The sequence below is a fragment of the Bombina bombina genome, chromosome 3 (genome assembly GCF_027579735.1).
Source record: "Bombina bombina isolate aBomBom1 chromosome 3, aBomBom1.pri, whole genome shotgun sequence".
NCBI classification, from domain to species: Eukaryota; Metazoa; Chordata; class Amphibia; order Anura; family Bombinatoridae; genus Bombina; species Bombina bombina.
Window position 1 is genome coordinate 1,202,849,579 of NC_069501.1, and position 18,156 is coordinate 1,202,867,734.

General features: G+C 39.8%; 1 protein-coding gene across 3 annotated transcripts in view; it reads left to right on the forward strand.

Annotated features, from left to right (window-relative positions):
• Positions 1-18,156, forward strand: part of ME3 (malic enzyme 3) — a 439,608-nt gene that overhangs the window by 400,033 nt on the left and 21,419 nt on the right. For all 3 annotated transcript variants that reach the window (XM_053708640.1, XM_053708639.1, XM_053708641.1), the window contains exons 11-13: positions 12,156-12,261; positions 15,555-15,697; positions 17,925-18,098. In XM_053708640.1, the coding sequence (XP_053564615.1) occupies positions 12,156-12,261; positions 15,555-15,697; positions 17,925-18,098 (423 nt within the window). The remainder of the gene's footprint in view (positions 1-12,155; positions 12,262-15,554; positions 15,698-17,924; positions 18,099-18,156) is intronic.

Genomic DNA, 18,156 nt, shown 5'->3' on the forward strand with positions numbered 1-18,156 from the left:
AGGATCACTTCCAGCTGCTTTCCAGACCAAGGACGTACGCCACACGTCCTCGGTCATTAACTGTATTTTTTTTGAGGACGTGTGGCGTACGTCCTTGGTCGTTAAGGGGTTAAAGGGACAGTCAAGTCCAAAAAAAACTTTCATATTTTAAATAGGAAATGCAATTTTAAACAACTTCCCAATTTACTTTTATCACCAATTTTGCTTTGTTCTCTTGGTATTCTTAGTTGAAAGCTAAAACTAGGAGGTTCATGTGATAATTTCTTAGACCTTGAAGACTGCCTCTAATCTGAATACATTTTGACCACTAGAGGGAATTAGTTCACATGTTTCTTATAGATAACATTGAGTTCATGCACGTAAAGTGACCTAGGACTGAGCACTGATTGGCTAAACCGCATGTCTGTCAAAAGAACTGAAATAAGGGGAAGTCAGCATAAGCTTAGATACAAGATAATTACAGAGGTAAAACGTGTATTATTATAACTGTGTTGGTTATGCAAAACTGGGGAATGGGTAATAAAGGGATAATCTTTCTTTTTAAACAACAAAAATTCTGGTGTTGACTGTCCCTTTAAAGGGACATAATACTCATATGCTAAATCACTTGAAAGTGATGCAGCATGGCTGTAAAAAGCTGACAGGAAAATATCACCTGAGCATCTCTATGTAAAAAAGGAAGATATTTTACCTCAAAACTTCCTCAGCTCACCAGAATAAGTGTTCTGTAAACAGTTATCTTTCAGTTACTGCCCAGGAAGAAATGAACAGCAGCTAATCAGCATCAGCAGTGTTGAGGTCATGAACTCTTTTACTATGATCTCATGAGATTTCATAGTAAACTTCCTTAAACTGAATAGGGAAATAGGGACAGGCATACTGATTTGCTACTTAAAGTCCTTTACAATGGGGTGTGAATACTTAGGACATTTTGAGGTAAAAAGCTTTTTTTACACAGAGATGTTCATGTGATATTTTCTAGTCAGCTTTTACACATATGCTGCATCCCTTTCAAGTGTTTAAACATTTGGGTATCATGGCCCTTGTAGCACTACAGTAAAACCTAATCAGATAGAGCTATTTGATCCCAGCTTACCATTTAATACAAGTTTCATATTTATATTAAAAAAAGCCTTTTTCATCTTAAATGGAAAGAGTCCACAGCTGCATTCATTACTTTTGGGAAATAAGAACCTGGCCACCAGGATGAGGGAAAGACACCCCAGCCAAAGACTTAAATACTCCTCCCACTCCCCTTATCCCCCAGTCCTTCTTTGCCTTTCGTACCAGGAGGTTGTCAGAGACATGTCAGAATTTTACATTTTTGGTTTTTGTCTCTTATGGAGGGTAGTACTCTTCGGCATGGGACAGGAATTTTAAGTAGTCCTGTCAGTCTCTCAGTAAGCGCTTGGATGAAAGTCAGAGTCCGGAGATGCAGGGAGAGTCTTTCTGCGAAACCATCCTGACTCATATTAACAGCTCCTCAAGCAATCGGCGTTGTCGAACTTCACTCCGCTGCATGCTTTCTTCTCTCAAGTCCATGGCGGAGGTGATGCTACTATTCATCACACAAGGCTGTGTTCCTGTTCCACAGCTTTGATTCCGGTAAGATAGTTTCATTTTACTTTATCGTAAATGTACTGTAATGTGAATGTTTTCCTGTGAGGTTACACACTTTTGCGGGTCTAACTATATGGGTCTTAGTGAATCTCTGTTAGTATCTTGGAATCAAGAGTTAATATCTCCTGAGGGGGTTATTGAACAGGAGGGTTTATAATCATGTTTGTTATGTGATTCAACCTGCTTATGTGTGATGTTTATAGGCTCGTGGTTGGAACTTTGAGGCCTTTGGAAGTGAAGCAGCCTTTTGGTTGGGCGCACTTTTTTGGACTGTTCTGTTCACCTTGTGTTTGGCCGTGGCTCCGTTCCGTTCCCCATTTCCGCATTCCTGACCTTGTGGCGAAGGACATATTCTACTCCGCAGTGGTCTGGTCATAGGAGGTGGTGAGTGCCCCAGCCATTGTGGGTGTCAGGTGCTGTTTTTGTTTTCATACTTTAGTCTAACTTGATATTTCCTCTATCCAGTTATGGAGGATTCTGATGCTGAGACTGTGCTAGTTTCAGATTCAGTTATGGAGGATTCTGATACCGAGACTATTTTGATTTCAGATTCAGATTCTGTGTTCGGTGACGAATCCGGATTGGCCTTGTTGACACATGTCAACCAGTTTTGTTCCGTATGCCATCTTAGAGCGCCTTGTTCCTCGGGCTCGGGGAATCAAGGGACTGCTGAGCTATCCGCCTCTAGGGGTCCTGTCCTCCGAGAGGCAAGTTCCCTACCAATTTATTCTGCTACACATGCGGGTAACCCAGTTTCTGACTCCTCCATGCAGGGTGGCGTGTTCCCCCCAGAGGTTGCAGCACGTTTTCGCTTCCACATAATGTTGGCGATTGTTCGTCTGCAGAGTCCAGACGTTTCTTTGAGAATGTGCTTGTGCCCTATTGTCCCGGGCCTTCTGCCTTGGGGAGGACCTTTACAGTTCCCCACGGGTGTAACTGTCCCTGAGTGTTGTGCCTTTCATTACAGGATTGTGCGCCTTTGCATATTGCTCAGACATATTTTTCAGTTATTGAATGACCCTATCGTTACCAGATACGAGGATTTTCAGTCTGCTAATTCGAATGGTGCACCTCATTAGACATGTGGGGATGTAATCTCCTGATAGTCATTTGTTTGAGATCTTTCCCAGTTTTTGAAAGATAGGGCTCCGTTTGGCTGGTCCTGCGGGTAGGCCTGTGTCTTTTTGGGCTTTAACCTCCGGGTTGCCTTATATTTTATTTATATCCTTCGGGAACCTTCTAGGATTAATACTCTATTACTTCTTCGGAAGTTGATTTGGACATGCTATTTCTATGTTAAAAATGTCTGTTTTCTGTTTTTTCCCCTATGAGGGAGAATTTATGCAGCTTGCCGGTTAGGACCCTAGGTGCAGGCTGGTCCTGTTGGGTTGTTCGGTCTTGCGACTGTTCTGCTCGGCTGATTCGGTAGAAGCGCCAAGTGCTCAGGTTATCATTGTTTTTCATGTTCAACTAAGCATTCGAGAGGACCTGTGGGTCCGTGAGGTGGGAAGCATTGTTTCAGTTCTTATAGCTTTCAGTCATAGATGGCCGGGCAGGGGAGTTTTTCCGCTGCGTCATTCTATCTGACATCTTATTTCATCAGAACTTAGAGTTTTCCTCCACCATGTAGTGGAGGGTTGGAGGGCTTAACACCCCTTACCGCAGTTGAGCGGTTTTGGCCTTCATTTTTAGGCCTCTGGATTTGTCCTTTTGGGCTTGATCCAACAGCTTGTACAGGATAGCTGTCTAGCATGTGGAAGGTTTGCAGTTTGAAACCAGTTGCAGCTCTTGACATCTTGCAGGTGTACGCGTAAGCTGTTTATAGTATATCTAGATACAGCTCTTACTCTTGGACGTGTACTGTCTGTCTGAGTTATAAGAGACCTTTGGGTCTTCATCCATTGTCTCCAGGTGAGTTGGATCTCCTTTTAGGGATCTGTGTTTCTGGGTGACGGTTGTTCCCTGTGGGGACTTTGTTTAGCTCAAGTTTTCTGTAGCTGGGAAGGCTTAGTGCCTTTCTCTTCCGTGTGTCCTCTGCTTGTGCGGAGGTGATTGGGAGACTAGTCCTGCTAGTAGGATTTTTTGTACCTCGAGGTATCCCTTGGTTGTTCTGGGGCTCTGAGAAGTATCTTCATACGGCTTCTAGCCTTGCTCCTTGGACCGTGGGACTTTAGCTAGGGGTGGTTCCTTCCTTTGGTCGGGGCTTTTGAGTTCTTCTCGCTATCCGGATTCTCTGGATATGCATCCGTATCCCTTGTGCCTGGCTTTTTGGCCAGCTGGGGTGTTTAGTTCTAGGGTAAGGTTTGCCTGAACTGTTTTTCTCCCTGAGACTTCCAGTTGCTGAAGCTTTGCGTGGCTTTTTTCCTGACCCAGTCTTTGGTTTTGGAATCTTGGATCTCAGGGCTGGTCAGGGTGTTCGACGGTAGTGGGAACTTGGGCTATGTCCTTGGTCCATCTACCTAACCTGTTTATGGAGTATTTTTTACTCTTTGCCACCATCATCTCTTGGTTAGCTGTATGGCTTGCGCCTCAAGGGTTGTTGGTTCATACCCAGCTGCTGGCATTGGATGTCCAATTTCTGGTGTGCCTTAGGGTTGCATCCCCCTGGTCAGCTTGCCAGTGTTCCCGTGGATTCCTTGCTCTGCAGGTGAATGGGTTGGCTGTGCCTCTGCTTGGCAAGCTACTTGTAGGGGGGTCCTTTTCTAGGACATCTGTGTTGGGAATTTCTCTTCCCATTAGCCGGTGATTTTAGGCCTTGAGTACAATTGTTGCCCTTCTGGCATCATCCCTTTGCTTTAGAGGATATTCTCCTCCCTATGGAGATAGAGTCCTTGCTTGGGGCTTCTCCTGGATGGGAGGCGGAAAGGTGGGATGGGTTCCCCCTGGGGTCTTGCTGGCTCCAAGTCAGACTTATTGAGCCTATATTTTGATAGATCCTTAGGTCTATGGCCTTGCTGTCTGTTTTCAGAGTTGGGTTGTACTTGTACTCTGTGGGGATGGCTGTGCTATCCTTACGCCTCATTCCTGTAGCTGTTTCAGGATTCTTTTGTTCCCTGTCTTGGATTCCTGAGGCTGGGTTGGTCCAGCTGGGTGTTGGTCTGTAGGTCAGGATGGGCGAGCGGTCTAAGGCACTGCGTTCGGACGCAGCCTCCTCTGGATGTGTGAGCCTTGTTGAGTGTATCCTGTTAGCTCAGTCTGCTATGGTATAGTTTTTCCTTTCTACTTACTCCATTGATTTCAGAAGAGGGTTTACTCTTCCTTCGGGTCTGAGGGTATTCTCTTCTTGGGGGGCCTCGATTGAAGTTTTGTGTTCCCCTTTTTAGGGACCTGTGTGTAAGTCCAGCAACTTAGGTTGCCTGGAGCGTGCCCTCTGTCTGGGGGTTGCTTTTGCAGTCTGTTTCTTGCTTCACTGCTGCTTCTTCTTCGCAAGTACCCCTGTGTCGTCCTGTTATGGACTCTGTGTTGTCCTGTTATGGACTCTGTGTTCTCAAACTTGGGGTTTTTCACCTGGGTGTATTACACACTTTTTCATGGTCGAATGCTTTGGTATTCTATGGTCAGACACTGGGAGGACTTTGCCTCTTCAGTTGCATTCCATGCTTGCAGGATGTTGGCGAGACGTCAGTTCTGTCTCTGTGCCCGGTCTTATCCCGGGTTTCGCTTGGTATAGGCGTGGCCTCCTTTCCCTGTTTAGGCCCCTTTGGGTCTCTGTGAGCTGGGCTCACTCTTGGATATGTTCTTTTTGTATTAGAGGACCTTTTGGTTTCCTCAGGTTCTCCTTTGCCTTGTCCCCTTGGGGGTTTTCGGCTGGTGTCCCCTTCATTTGTGGGGGGTGAGTGGTGTGGGACCGTCTGTTGGGCGATGTTGTCTCCTTGATGACTGTTGGCTCAGTCGATTCCGTTTGAGGTCTCTAGTTTGGCTTCTGGATTGACTGCGAGTCAGTATCTTTTGGGGCTTTTCAGCTTTGGACGTTTTTTTATTGGGTAGAGGTTCAGGCCTGGTGCCCTCAGTATGGGCCGCCTATTGTACCCTCCTGTCTTGGCATTCAGTGTCCTCTATAGCTTGGGTATTTTTTTTTAAAAAGTAATGAATGCAGCTGTGGACACTTTTCATTTAAGAAGAAAAACATAAATTATGCTTACCTGATCATTTCCTTTTCTTCTGATGGAAAGAGTCCACAGCTCCCCCCTTTAACCTTCTGCATCCACATTTCCATTAATAACATACAGACAAGCATTAAACCTATATTCACCCTATATATTCTTATATTTACATATGATTGACCCCCAAACACACACCATTTTTTCATCGACCACTGACTCCACTTAAAGTGACATAGGGGTCAAATTTATCAAGCTCAGTATGGAGCTTGATGTTCCTTGTTTCCGGCGAGCCTTAAGGCTCACCGGAAACAGAAGTAATGAAGCAGCGGTCCATAACTTGTCCGCCTGCTCTGAGTCTGCGGACATCAATCCGCCCAATCCTATACGATTGGGCTGATTGACACCCCCTGCTAGCGGCCAATTGGCTGCGAATCTGCAGGGGGCGGCATTGCAAAAGCAGTTCACAATAACTGCTGGTGCAATGATAAATGCCGACAGCGTATGCTCTCTGCATTTATCGATGTGCAACGGACATGAAACGCTACATTGTATCATGTCTGCTCACACTTACATAAATATATCCCATAGTAGTAATGATTACACACCGCAAATAAAAGCAATTATATACTAAAGAATATGCAAGTTTGAATCTTAAAGGAAAGTTCTAGTATAGATGTAAAATACACTAATTCATTAAACCATTTTATTTTTGCACTATTGTCCCTTCTAACTATGTTTTGACCCCTGCAAAGCGGTTTAAAGGGACAGTTAGCCAATCACAAGAGATAACTATGTTTGGGCACCAATCAGCAGCTAGCTCTCACTAGTGTCAGGGCTGGATTTATAATAAGGCATAGTAGGCATGTGCCTACTGGCGCCCTCCATAGAGGGGTGCCAGTCTCTCTCTACCTATTATAAATACTGGTAACCTTAACTAAGATGGCTGCCGGCAGTGAAATAACAGCACTGTGCATGCGTGGTGGCCATCTTTGTTAAGGTCAGGCACGTGTCAGTAGAGGGGTAACAAGGGGCATAGGGCATGTGCTAGTCAGGGGTGACAGACAGGTGCATAAGTCATGATACCGCTGTGTAATCAGAGGTTTGCTCCCGCCCTTGCCCATACTGTCATACTGATAGCTCCCGGCTCTAAAGGCCTCTCCCTGTATCTGCCCCCAAACCCCAGATAGACGAGCATTGTCTGTGGTAATGGTTCCCACTGCAAGGACACACAGGTGAGAGGGGACAATATGGCACCTACCTGGGCAAACTGTGGATGGTTGATGTAAGGAGATGGCACAGTGCAGGGGCAGAGTTTCTGTGGAGCCAATGCGCGATGATGTGTGTATTATACAGTGATGTGTGTTATATGCAGGGATGACACTGGGTGTAATATACAGAGATTTGTGTAATATACAGAGATGGCAATGGGTGTAATATGCAGAGATGTGTGTAATTTACAGAAATGGCACTGGGTGTAATATACAGAAGTTTTGTGTTATATTCAGGGATGGTACTGTGTGTTATATGCAGAGATTTGTGTAACATACAGAAATGGCACTGGGTGTAATATGCAGATATGCAGAGGGGTGTGTAATATACAGAAATGGCACTGGGTGTAATATACAGAGGTTTTATGTTATATGCAGGGATGGTACTGTGTGTTAAATGCAGAGATTTGTGAAATATACAGAGATGGCACTGGGTGTAATATGCAGATATGTGTGTAATATACAGAAATGGCACTGGGTGTTATATACAGAGGTGTGTGTTATATAAAGACATGGCACTGTGTGTTATATGCAGAGATGTGTGTAATATACATTGATGGCACTGGGTGTAATATGCAGAGATGTGTGTAATATACATTGATAGCACTGGGTGTAATATGCAGAGATGTGTGTAATATACATTGATGGCACTGGGTGTAATATGCAGAGATGTGTGTAATATACATTGATGGCACTGGGTGTAATATGCAGAGATGTGTGTAATATACATTGATGGCAGTGGGTGTAATATGCAGAGATGTGTGTAATATACATTGATAGCACTGGGTGTAATATGCAGAGATGTGTGTAATATACATTGATGGCACTGGGTGTAACATGCAGAGATGTGTGTAATATACATTGATAGCACTGGGTGTAATATGCAGAGATGTGTGTAATATTCATTGATGGCACTGGGTGTAATATGCAGAGATGTGTGTAATATACATTGATGGCACTGGGTGTAATATGCAGAGATGTGTGTAATATACATTGATGGCACTGGGTGTAATATGCAGAGATGTGTGTAATATACATTGATAGCACTGGGTGTAATATGCAGAAATGTGTGTAATATACATTGATAGCACTGGGTGTAATATGCAGAGATGTGTGTAATATACATTGATGGCACTGGGTGTAATATGCAGAGATGTGTGTAATATACATTGATAGCACTGGGTGTAATATGCAGAGATGTGTGTAATATACATTGATGGCACTGGGTGTAATATGCAGAGATGTGTGTAATATACATTGGTGGCACTGGGTGTAATATGCAGAGATGTGTGTAATATACATTGATGGCACTGGGTGTAATATGCAGAGATGTGTGTAATATACATTGATGGCACTGGGTGTAATATGCAGAGATGTGTGTAATATACATTGATAGCACTGGGTGTAATATGCAGAGATGTGTGTAATATACATTGATAGCACTGGGTGTAATATGCAGAGATGTGTGTAATACGCATTTATGGCACTGGGTGTAAAATGCAGAGATGTGTGTAATATACATTGATAGCACTGGGTGTAATATGCAGAGATGTGTGTAATATACATTGATAGCACTGGGTGTAATATGCAGAGATGTGTGTAATACACATTTATGGCACTGGGTTTAATATGCAGAGATGTGTGTAATATACATTGATAGCACTGGGTGTAATATGCAGAGATGTGTGTTATATACATTGATAGCACTGGGTGCAATATGCAGAGATGTGTGTAATATACATTTATGGCACTGGGTGTAATATGCAGAGATGTGTATGTAATATGCAGAGATGTGTGTAATATACATTGATGGCACTGGGTGTAATATACAGAGATGTGTGTAATATACATTTATGGCACTGGGTTTAATATGCAGAGATGTGTATAATATACATTGATAGCACTGGGTGTAATATGCAGAGATGTGTGTTATATACATCGATAGCACTGGGTGTAATATGCAGAGATGTGTGTAATATACATTTTTGGCACTGGGTGTAATATGCAGAGATGTGTATGTAATATGCAGAAGGGGGGGCACTTCAGCTTTTAGTGCCTACAGGCACCTGGGCTTTAAATCCGTCCCTCATTAGTGTAGGATATGTGTGTATTCTTTTTCAACAAGGGAAACCAAGAGAACAAAGCAAATTTGAAAATAGATGTGAATTTAAAAGTGTCTTAAAATGACGTGCTCTATCTGAATCAGGCAAGTTTAATTTTGACTTTCCTATCCCTTTAATACAGAGCTAGAGCCACAGCACATTTCAGCTCCTTGAGTAGGACACAGCTAGATAGTAAATTATAGCATACACTTGTAGCCACTAATCTCCTAGGGTTAAACATATATTTTTCAAGCAACACTAGTGCAAAAATGAACACACGCTAACAAATTAGAGCATACATTTCCCTTTAGAATGTCCTTTTAAATGGCTATGAAAATATTGTATATTGTGGGGGTTTGAGATGAAACCCAAAATGCACTTATAATTATCCATATTTTTTTTTTTTTTTTTTTAAATACTACATAAATGGCGTTCAGTGAATCAAGTCTTCTATTTGTTTTCAGTGAGCATATCACCTTAGAATACTAATAAAATAAACAATTATACAAAGCTCATTTTTAAACCTTTTAATGTTAAATACACTTGTCATTTTTGATTCAACGCGTTTCTGAACTTTGAATTTGTTATATATTGTTTTTTTATTTATGTAAAGAATAAAGCATAGACCATCTATGACTAAATGCTATGATGAATACTTTTATTGTCTGTTTCTGAAAGTGCAATGCCTTATAGTCATAACATATCTGTCTAGTCTTGTTTGCAAATCCTAAGGGTTATAATATGTTCCTGTAGTAGCAAGAGAGCACTTCAAGATGACTAAATCAAAGTATTATTTTTTATTATTTTGTGGGAACAACATCATTACGCTAAATTACGTCACCATTGTAAACTCACAAAGACAGAAAAAAAAAATCCAGAATAATTAAAGATGCAATTAATTTACAAAAAAAAAAATCTTGTTATACAAATTTAATAAAATAGAGACAGATTAGCAAGAAATACACACTCAGAAAAAGTGAAGTACAAATAGGATATTAGCTAAAGAATTTGTAATATCCCACATACAGTATATCTACAAGTTTTGAATTAAAATCCCAAGAAACAGTAATACAACTGTGTAAAAATGTTAAAGGCTTTTTAATAATGATTAAAATAAATCATATGTTTGTTATTTTAGCAAGCTCAGATTTACTACAAATTGTTTCATAATGATCCATACAGTGGCATCCCATGGAAGGAAAAGCTGCTCTTGACTTCTCTAGAATCAGAGTTAAGATTACCCGAACGGATTTTATCATACAATAAAGAAAAGAGAGAACTATTCTGCCCATGCTTTGTAAAGGCATAGAAAATAAGTTCCATATATATTTATAGAAATGATTATGACATCAAACAGTGGGTACACTAGGTATACCTTTAAATATTCTTATTTGATACACCTGGAAGGGAGACAGGTAGTGGAGTCATGATCTAATGTGGGCAGATGCTCTGGGATGGGGTCGGTTGGCATGGTGGGAGTGGTTAAAATACCCTCCGCTTTACTTTGAAAAATGAAAATATTAATAGAATATGTAAAGCATTAGGAGAAATCACAAACCAAAACTGTCCTGCAAAATACAGGATAGGCTCTAGATATGTCTCATTTGAATGTGCCACCCACTTTCTTTGAAACACTGTTCTAACTAGGTATTTATTAAGATTTTCTATTTTTAATAGGCTGTTATAGATATGTTGTATTTCGTTTTCACACAAAAAGAGAATTAAAGCAAAGGGATAATTGTAATTTGAAAATATTGTTTTGTTTATCGGCCTCTTCACTACTAGCCATATAGTACAACCAAAATAGTTCTACAAATCACTAATAATTGTAAACAAGAACAGGTTTACCAATCGCTATATATACAATAGTGGTATTAAAGTATAGTGTACCCTGGAAACAGTGCAGTAGATTTAAAAATGATAGCAATAAGGAGCAAAGCTCTGCTTGTGTTGTTGATTTGAAGATGACCCCTAGGAGAAGCAAAGTTCTGCTCATTATGGACATTTGAAGATGATACCTCCAAGGAGCAAGTCTCTGCTTATTATATAGATTTAAAGATGATATCCATGAGGAGCAAGTCTCTGCTCATTATGTGTATTTGAACATGATAACTATGAGGAGAAAACTTCTGCTCATTATGTAGATTTGAACATGATACCTATGGGGAACCAACTTCTGCTCATCATGAAGATTTGAAGATGACAAGTGCAAGGTGCAAGTCTCTCTTTATTATGTAGGGTTGAAGATGATACCTGAAGGAGCAGAGCCTTGCTGCTCATAGGTATAATCTTTACATCTATATGTATGTATGTATTGGGTACTTGTAAAGCGCGGCTAATCACCCGTAAGGGTCTCTTATATAATAAGAAGATATAAGATGATACCTACAAGGAACAAACCTCTGCTCATTATATAGGTTTGAGGAGGATACCTATGAGGGGCAATACTGCTCATTATGTAGATTTGAAGATGTGCCTATGAGGAGCAGACCTCTACTCATTATATAGATTTAAAGATGATACATATAAGGAGCAATATTTCTTTTTTTATGTAGATTTGAAGCTATGCCTATGAGGAGCAATTCTGCTCATTTTATAGATTTGAAGCTATGCCTATGAGGAGTAGACCTCTGCTCATGATGTAGATTTGAAGATGATACATATAAGAAGCAATATTGCTTTTTATGTAGATTTTAAGCTATGCCTATGAGGAGCAATTCTGCTCATTATGTAGATTTGAAGCTATGCCTATGAGGAGCAGACCTCTGCTCATTATGTAGATTTGAAGATATGCCTATGAGGAGCAGACCTCTGCTCATTATGTAGATTTAAAGATATGCCTATGAGGAGCAGACCTCTGCTCATTATGTAGAATCGAAGATGATACCTATAAGGAGCAATACTGCTCATTATGTAGATTTTAAGATGTGCCCATGAGGAGCAGACCTCTGCTCATATAATTTCACTGAGTCTCACAGTGTAAAGAATAAATCACACAAGTTCCAACCACATGTTTAGAGATATCCAGACAACAGGCTGATATTTTTGCTTTGTTATTGTAGGGAAGGGGAAATCTGAATCATGAAAAAGAAATGTTTGCTCAAGATCATCCAAATGTGAAAACCTTAGAGGAAGCTGTACGCATCTTGAAGCCTTCAGCAATTATAGGTAAGAAATCAACTAAATTATTGTGCATTTAATTCCAGGTTATGTATATAGCTCTTTATATATGATAGTCTAATAGAATATTTATATTTCCATGTTGCATCTGTTTGAACAGTTTAATTATAATTTTACTTATAATATTCTCTCATGAAGGGTAGTATCTCACACACAAAACAATTGTTTCAGTAAGAAGTTAGACATTTTTAGCCATATAAGTTCCAGACCTAAAGGGACATTATGGTGCACACATTGCATGTTGCAGTTCATTTGAGCAGGTCATTTTAGTACTACCAAGTCTGTTCATCTGTGCGTTTAACCCCTGCAAAGGTAGAATAAGCACCTTTCAAAATATACAATAAAAAGGGTCATAAATAAATGGGGTCTTCTGCCTAACCAACTAAAAAAATCCCTAGTTACTGTAGTAATTACAGTTGATTATGGCCGGTATATGGTGTTATCTGTAAGTTTTCAGCAGTGTCGCATATGAAGTTGCTAATTAATAACAGTGCTAAAAGTGGCAGCTATTAGTTTCATGCATTATTTAATTTAAGATAAATGGTCTGAAATGCTAAACCAGAACCTAATCTAATAATTCATCCTTTTTGTTTTAAGTATGTTGTGTGTTGACAATAAAATGTCCCTTTTTCCCTCAGATCTGGTCACACTATTCCAGAGAATAATAGAAAAAGTATTTTAAATGACATATTGGTTTGCTCTTCTAATCCATAATTCAAAATACTTAGCGAAATTGTTACCTACTTGATTTACCATTTAAAATATTAATAACCAGGGGGGGCGGAGCCAACTGACATGCAGACCAGTCGCACAAGAGAGGAGCTCTGTATATTTTGCTGTTTATAATAGAGAATTTCGCAGATAACCACTCTGAAAAGTGCTTAAAAATTGTACAGATGTGGTAGACAGTCATATCTTGCATATCTTGCCGTCTTGGAAGCTAGTTTGCACTCTAGGACTCATCAGGAGGTGACGTGCCTAAGGCCTGGGGCGACATTCTAAAACGCGCTAACAAGACCTTGAATCAGTGATTACACAGTACTCTGAAGCTACAGCTATCACACATGAGCCGAATGCAATACCGGTATGGGGACTGATTCAGTCTTCTAGGAGGTTTGGGAGATAGCCCGGAGTTCAAATTGCAATGATGGCGATTAGAGAGACCTGCAAAAGAAAAGTTGCGGCGCCATCTTGACTCAAACTTAGGCAGCAGTAACTCTGAGGGAGACGACTCCACACAATACTGACACTAAGTCCCACCAAGATACAGGAGCAGCTAGTGTATACTACTTACCTGCTTTCTCCCTTTGAACATGGAGGAGACTACTGTTGCTATCCGCAATCTACTACTGGAGCTAGATTGAAAGCTAACCGCCGGATTTGAAGACCTCAGAGCTATAGTTAAAAGCGTGCACAAAGTGCCGGTAAGCCCTACACTTGTGACATTCACTAGGACCAAAGAACGGCTAGAAGACGCACAAATAGTGGGGTACATGTCTGGAGACGAACTAGATGAACTAGCCTATACTTGCGGGAGCACATCAGTGAGTCACATGCCCTTCCCTTTAGATCCAGCCAAGGGGGGCATGATCATTAATAAGCAGGGGGTCCCTGACCTTATGACACAAGTTATTGGGAACGCTCGAGATATGGAGTTACATGATCATTGTCCTACCGGTCCTTCAAAGCCCATGGAGCCTGAGCATCCTTCAGGAGTTTTCACAGATCCTTCGTTGCAATACAGCTGAGAGCAAACGGTTGTAGTATACTATTTCAAGAACCCTGCTCTAGGTATAATAAACTACCCCACACACTGGTGTACATAATTGATCCCATGCTCCCTCCATTTAGAACTGGAATAGGTTAATCCTGGCCTGCCTTCTGTGTGACTTTGGTATGTACTATAGCAAACAGCCTTCAATGTTGCTGGACCCTTAGTCTAACTTCTCACGAGAGTATAGATGCCTCACACCTGTTTAAGTTGCATTACTTTTTGCTTCTCACCATCCCTGTTTTGCCCACCTTTTGGAACCCCCGGTCTGACCAAGGGGATATCATAACCCACTACCTTTTGTTGTAGCACCTACCTATATGTTCCTATGACCCCAAGTCCACAAATAAAGCACCCCTAATCAAGTCTACTCATTTAAGGATATTGACAATACAGAATATCAACAGCTGTGCGTTTCAACTCTGGGATGGATTACAGTGACTATGTCAACATAATGTGGGACATTACCTAGCAGTAAACAGACTATACGCCTTCCTACATTGTTAAGTACATTATGGTTATAACATCATCTTTAAATATATATATTGCCATTTTACTGAGGTCTTTAGGGCATAGCCTATTACTTATTTAAAGTAACCTCAGAGCAGGCGGACAGGTTATGGAGCAGCGGTCTTTGTGACCGTTGCTTCATAACTGCTGTTTCTGGCGAGCCTGCAGGCTCGCCAGAAACACGGGGCATCAAGCTCCATTCGGAGCTTGATACATATGCCCCTATGTGTTTGTGTTGTGTCTATAGTTCACTCGTTAGATAACATTGAATGACACATGAGAACTCATCATATGTTGTTGTTCCTTTTTATAGACTAATAAGACTATGTATCTTTCTTGTGTAAACTGATCATTTGCTGTATCCATATCTACCAACCTCAATAAAAAATGTTTTTTTAAAAAAAAATATATATATTAATAACCAGTTTTCATTAATATTTCTGCCATGTTACTTTAATTAGATAATCCTTCCCATGTCCATTAAAGGGATAGTAAACTCAAATTTTTTCTTTCATGATTCAATAAGAGCATGCAATTTTAAGCAAGTTTCTAATTTACTCCTAATATCAAATATTCTTCGTTCTCTTGCTATCTTTATTTGAAAAGCAGGAATAAAAGCTTAAGAGCTGGTCTATTTTAGGTTCAGCACCTGAGTAGCGCTTGCTGATTGGTGGCTAAATGTAGGCACCAATCAGCAAGCGCTACCCACGGTGCTGAACCTAAAATGGGCCGGCTCCTAAGCTTCCATTCCTGCTTTTTTTTTTTTTAAATTACTAAAGTAATAAATTAGAAAGTTGCTTAAAATTGCATGCTCTATCCGAACCATAAAAGAAAAAATTGGGTTTAGTGTACCTTTAACATTAGTTTGGCATTTATAAGACATTTATAAGATTTGCCTCTCTGGCGCACATGCTACATATTACAGGTGGATATGATATAAGTGAACAAACAGAAACTTTATTCGCTGATACCATTAAGTGAATATTTTCTTCTTTCTCAGGTGTAGCAGCTATCGGAGGTGCTTTTACAGAACAAATTTTGAAGGACATGGCTGCCTTTAATGAACGTCCAATTATATTTGCACTTAGCAACCCAACCAGCAAAGCAGAATGTACTGCAGAGCACTGCTATCAGCTGACAGAGGCAAGCTTTTTATATAATTCTGTCTTTGCAGCAATCTGTAGTTCAAATGGAGTAACCTTGGAAGGCTATTTCCTTTTTGTTCATCTTCCATTAAAGAGAAATTGTATTCTAAATTGTGTTGGTGCTGTTTAGTCCTAGAATATAATTTTCAAACAAGCTGACAAGATATTTGTGTGTAAAAAACAATATTAAAATGTAAATATAAAAGTGTTCCACATTGAGACTGGCACCTTTACATGCCCCCAGTGATTATCAGTGATCAGTGCATTGTCCATGCCTTTGTCTGTCACTCAAACATATGCACAAATCAGTGAGTTTGTATCTTCTGCAGTTGTCAATAAAGTATGTAAATGGTGCCATAGAAATACTTTAAGGACCAAGCAAAAAAAACAGACAAATGCTTTGCAGACTTGTTTTAAGCATAACCAAGCATAGGTTTAGATCCTTTAAAGCTGCATTACTAAATGAAATTGTATCAAAGCAAATGGTTATAGTTACAGAAACTCATCTGTTACTGACACAAAGTATCATAGCCAAATACCTTTAATTTATGTCTCATGAAATAAATCCATATTACTCAAAACCATAATTCTATTGTATGTGCTTTATATGTAGTGATGGTTCTAGAGTAATAGAGCCAAATCTTCTATTGTACTGAGGAGGAGGATAAAAATGACTACCTCCTGCCATTTAGACAGGCTACTTCCCACAGCTGCCTAACCACACTCCCGGACTACCTGGTTCTGCCCTCAGAACACATGCGACTCCACCTCCCCAGCCCTGACCCTGACTAAGGAACACCCATAAGTTCCGCTCCTCCTACCCTGTCCCACATGTGTAACACCACCCAACTAAACCCAGGAGTGCTTGTACCCCCCATAATAAGATTTCTGGAAACACCACTGGTAGTTTCTCATCCTGACAGGATTTACTCAATGGCTTGTCCATGTGTGTGTGTTTAGATATTTGTCCAAATTCAACTTTTCTAAAGAAAAGTGTTTGTACCTTATGTCTTATATTAAGTGTCTAGATAGTGCAAAAGTCTAGTTTACAATAGAGAAATATAATAATTGTGTGCCACCATTAAATGTACCAGGTAACTCAATCTAAATAAAATATGCTGAGTGTCATAGTGAAATGAAAATGTGACATAGTGAAATATAGCTTTTCTGTATCCAGGGGGTTAAAGGGATAGTCAAGTCTAAATCAAACTTTCATTCAGATTCAGAAAGAGCATGCAATTTTAAGCAACTTTTAATCCTATTATCAATTTTTCTTTGTTCTCTTGGTATCTTTATTTGAAAAAGCAAGAATGTGAGCTTAGGAGCCGGCCCATTTTTGGTCCAGCACCTGGATAGTGCTTGCTGATTGGTGTCTAAATGTAGCCACCAATCAGCAAGCACTACCCAGGTGCTAAACCAAAAATGGGCCAGCTCCTAATCTTACATTCTTTCCTTTTCAAATAAAGATACCAAGAGAATGAAGAAACTTTGATAATAGGAGTAAATTAGAAAGTTGCTTAAAATTGCCTGCTCTTTCTGAATCATGAAAGTTTAATTTTGACTAGACTATCCCTTTAATTAGTTATCCTGTTGCAGCTAGCTGTTTGGCACTTTGAGTTAGTGTGCATGATACAGAGCGGGAGCTTTATATTATTTTATATATATATATATATATATATATATATATATATATATATATATATATATATATATATATATATATATATATACATACATATATATATATATATATATATATATATATACATTATCTAATTTTTAAACTGTGTTTAAAACCTGCAAATAAATGTAAACTTCCCTCTCTGTATTGTGTGTACTAACCCACGATACAGCTGTGAAAAAGTCCAGCAACATCACTGATCTGTAAATGTTCATCACTCTACGTTGCAAGAATATCCGAATAAGATGGCAGCATTTGAGATGAATTAACTAGTGCCTGTAAAGGGTTAAAATAATAGGAAGTATCTGAAGAGAGATTCAGGCACAGGAGGGAAAAAAAGTAGCATCCAAGTTGTAACGATTCTGTGTTCTTTTTATATGAAATAAATATCCAATCAGATCTTTTATAAAATAATATTCCTCCTCTAATCTTCTTGTATACAGTGCACTACACATGATTGACTATATATATAATTCTTTAGGTTATCTGAGTCTGCAAAAGCTTTTTAGTAAAAATAAATAAAAAAAATGCATTATTGTTTCAGGGTCGAGGTATATTTGCCAGTGGAAGCCCATTCTCTAAAGTTACTCTTCCTAATGGTCGGACGTTTTTCCCCGGTCAAGGTAACAATGCCTATGTATTTCCAGGAGTTGCACTGGGTGTCATCGCTTGTGGAGTCCGACACATTTCAGAAGATATTTTTCTTACAACTGCTGAGGTAAGTTTTCAATCTTTTGTATATAATGTGTACACTGCAAGGTGCACAGTCTGAAAAT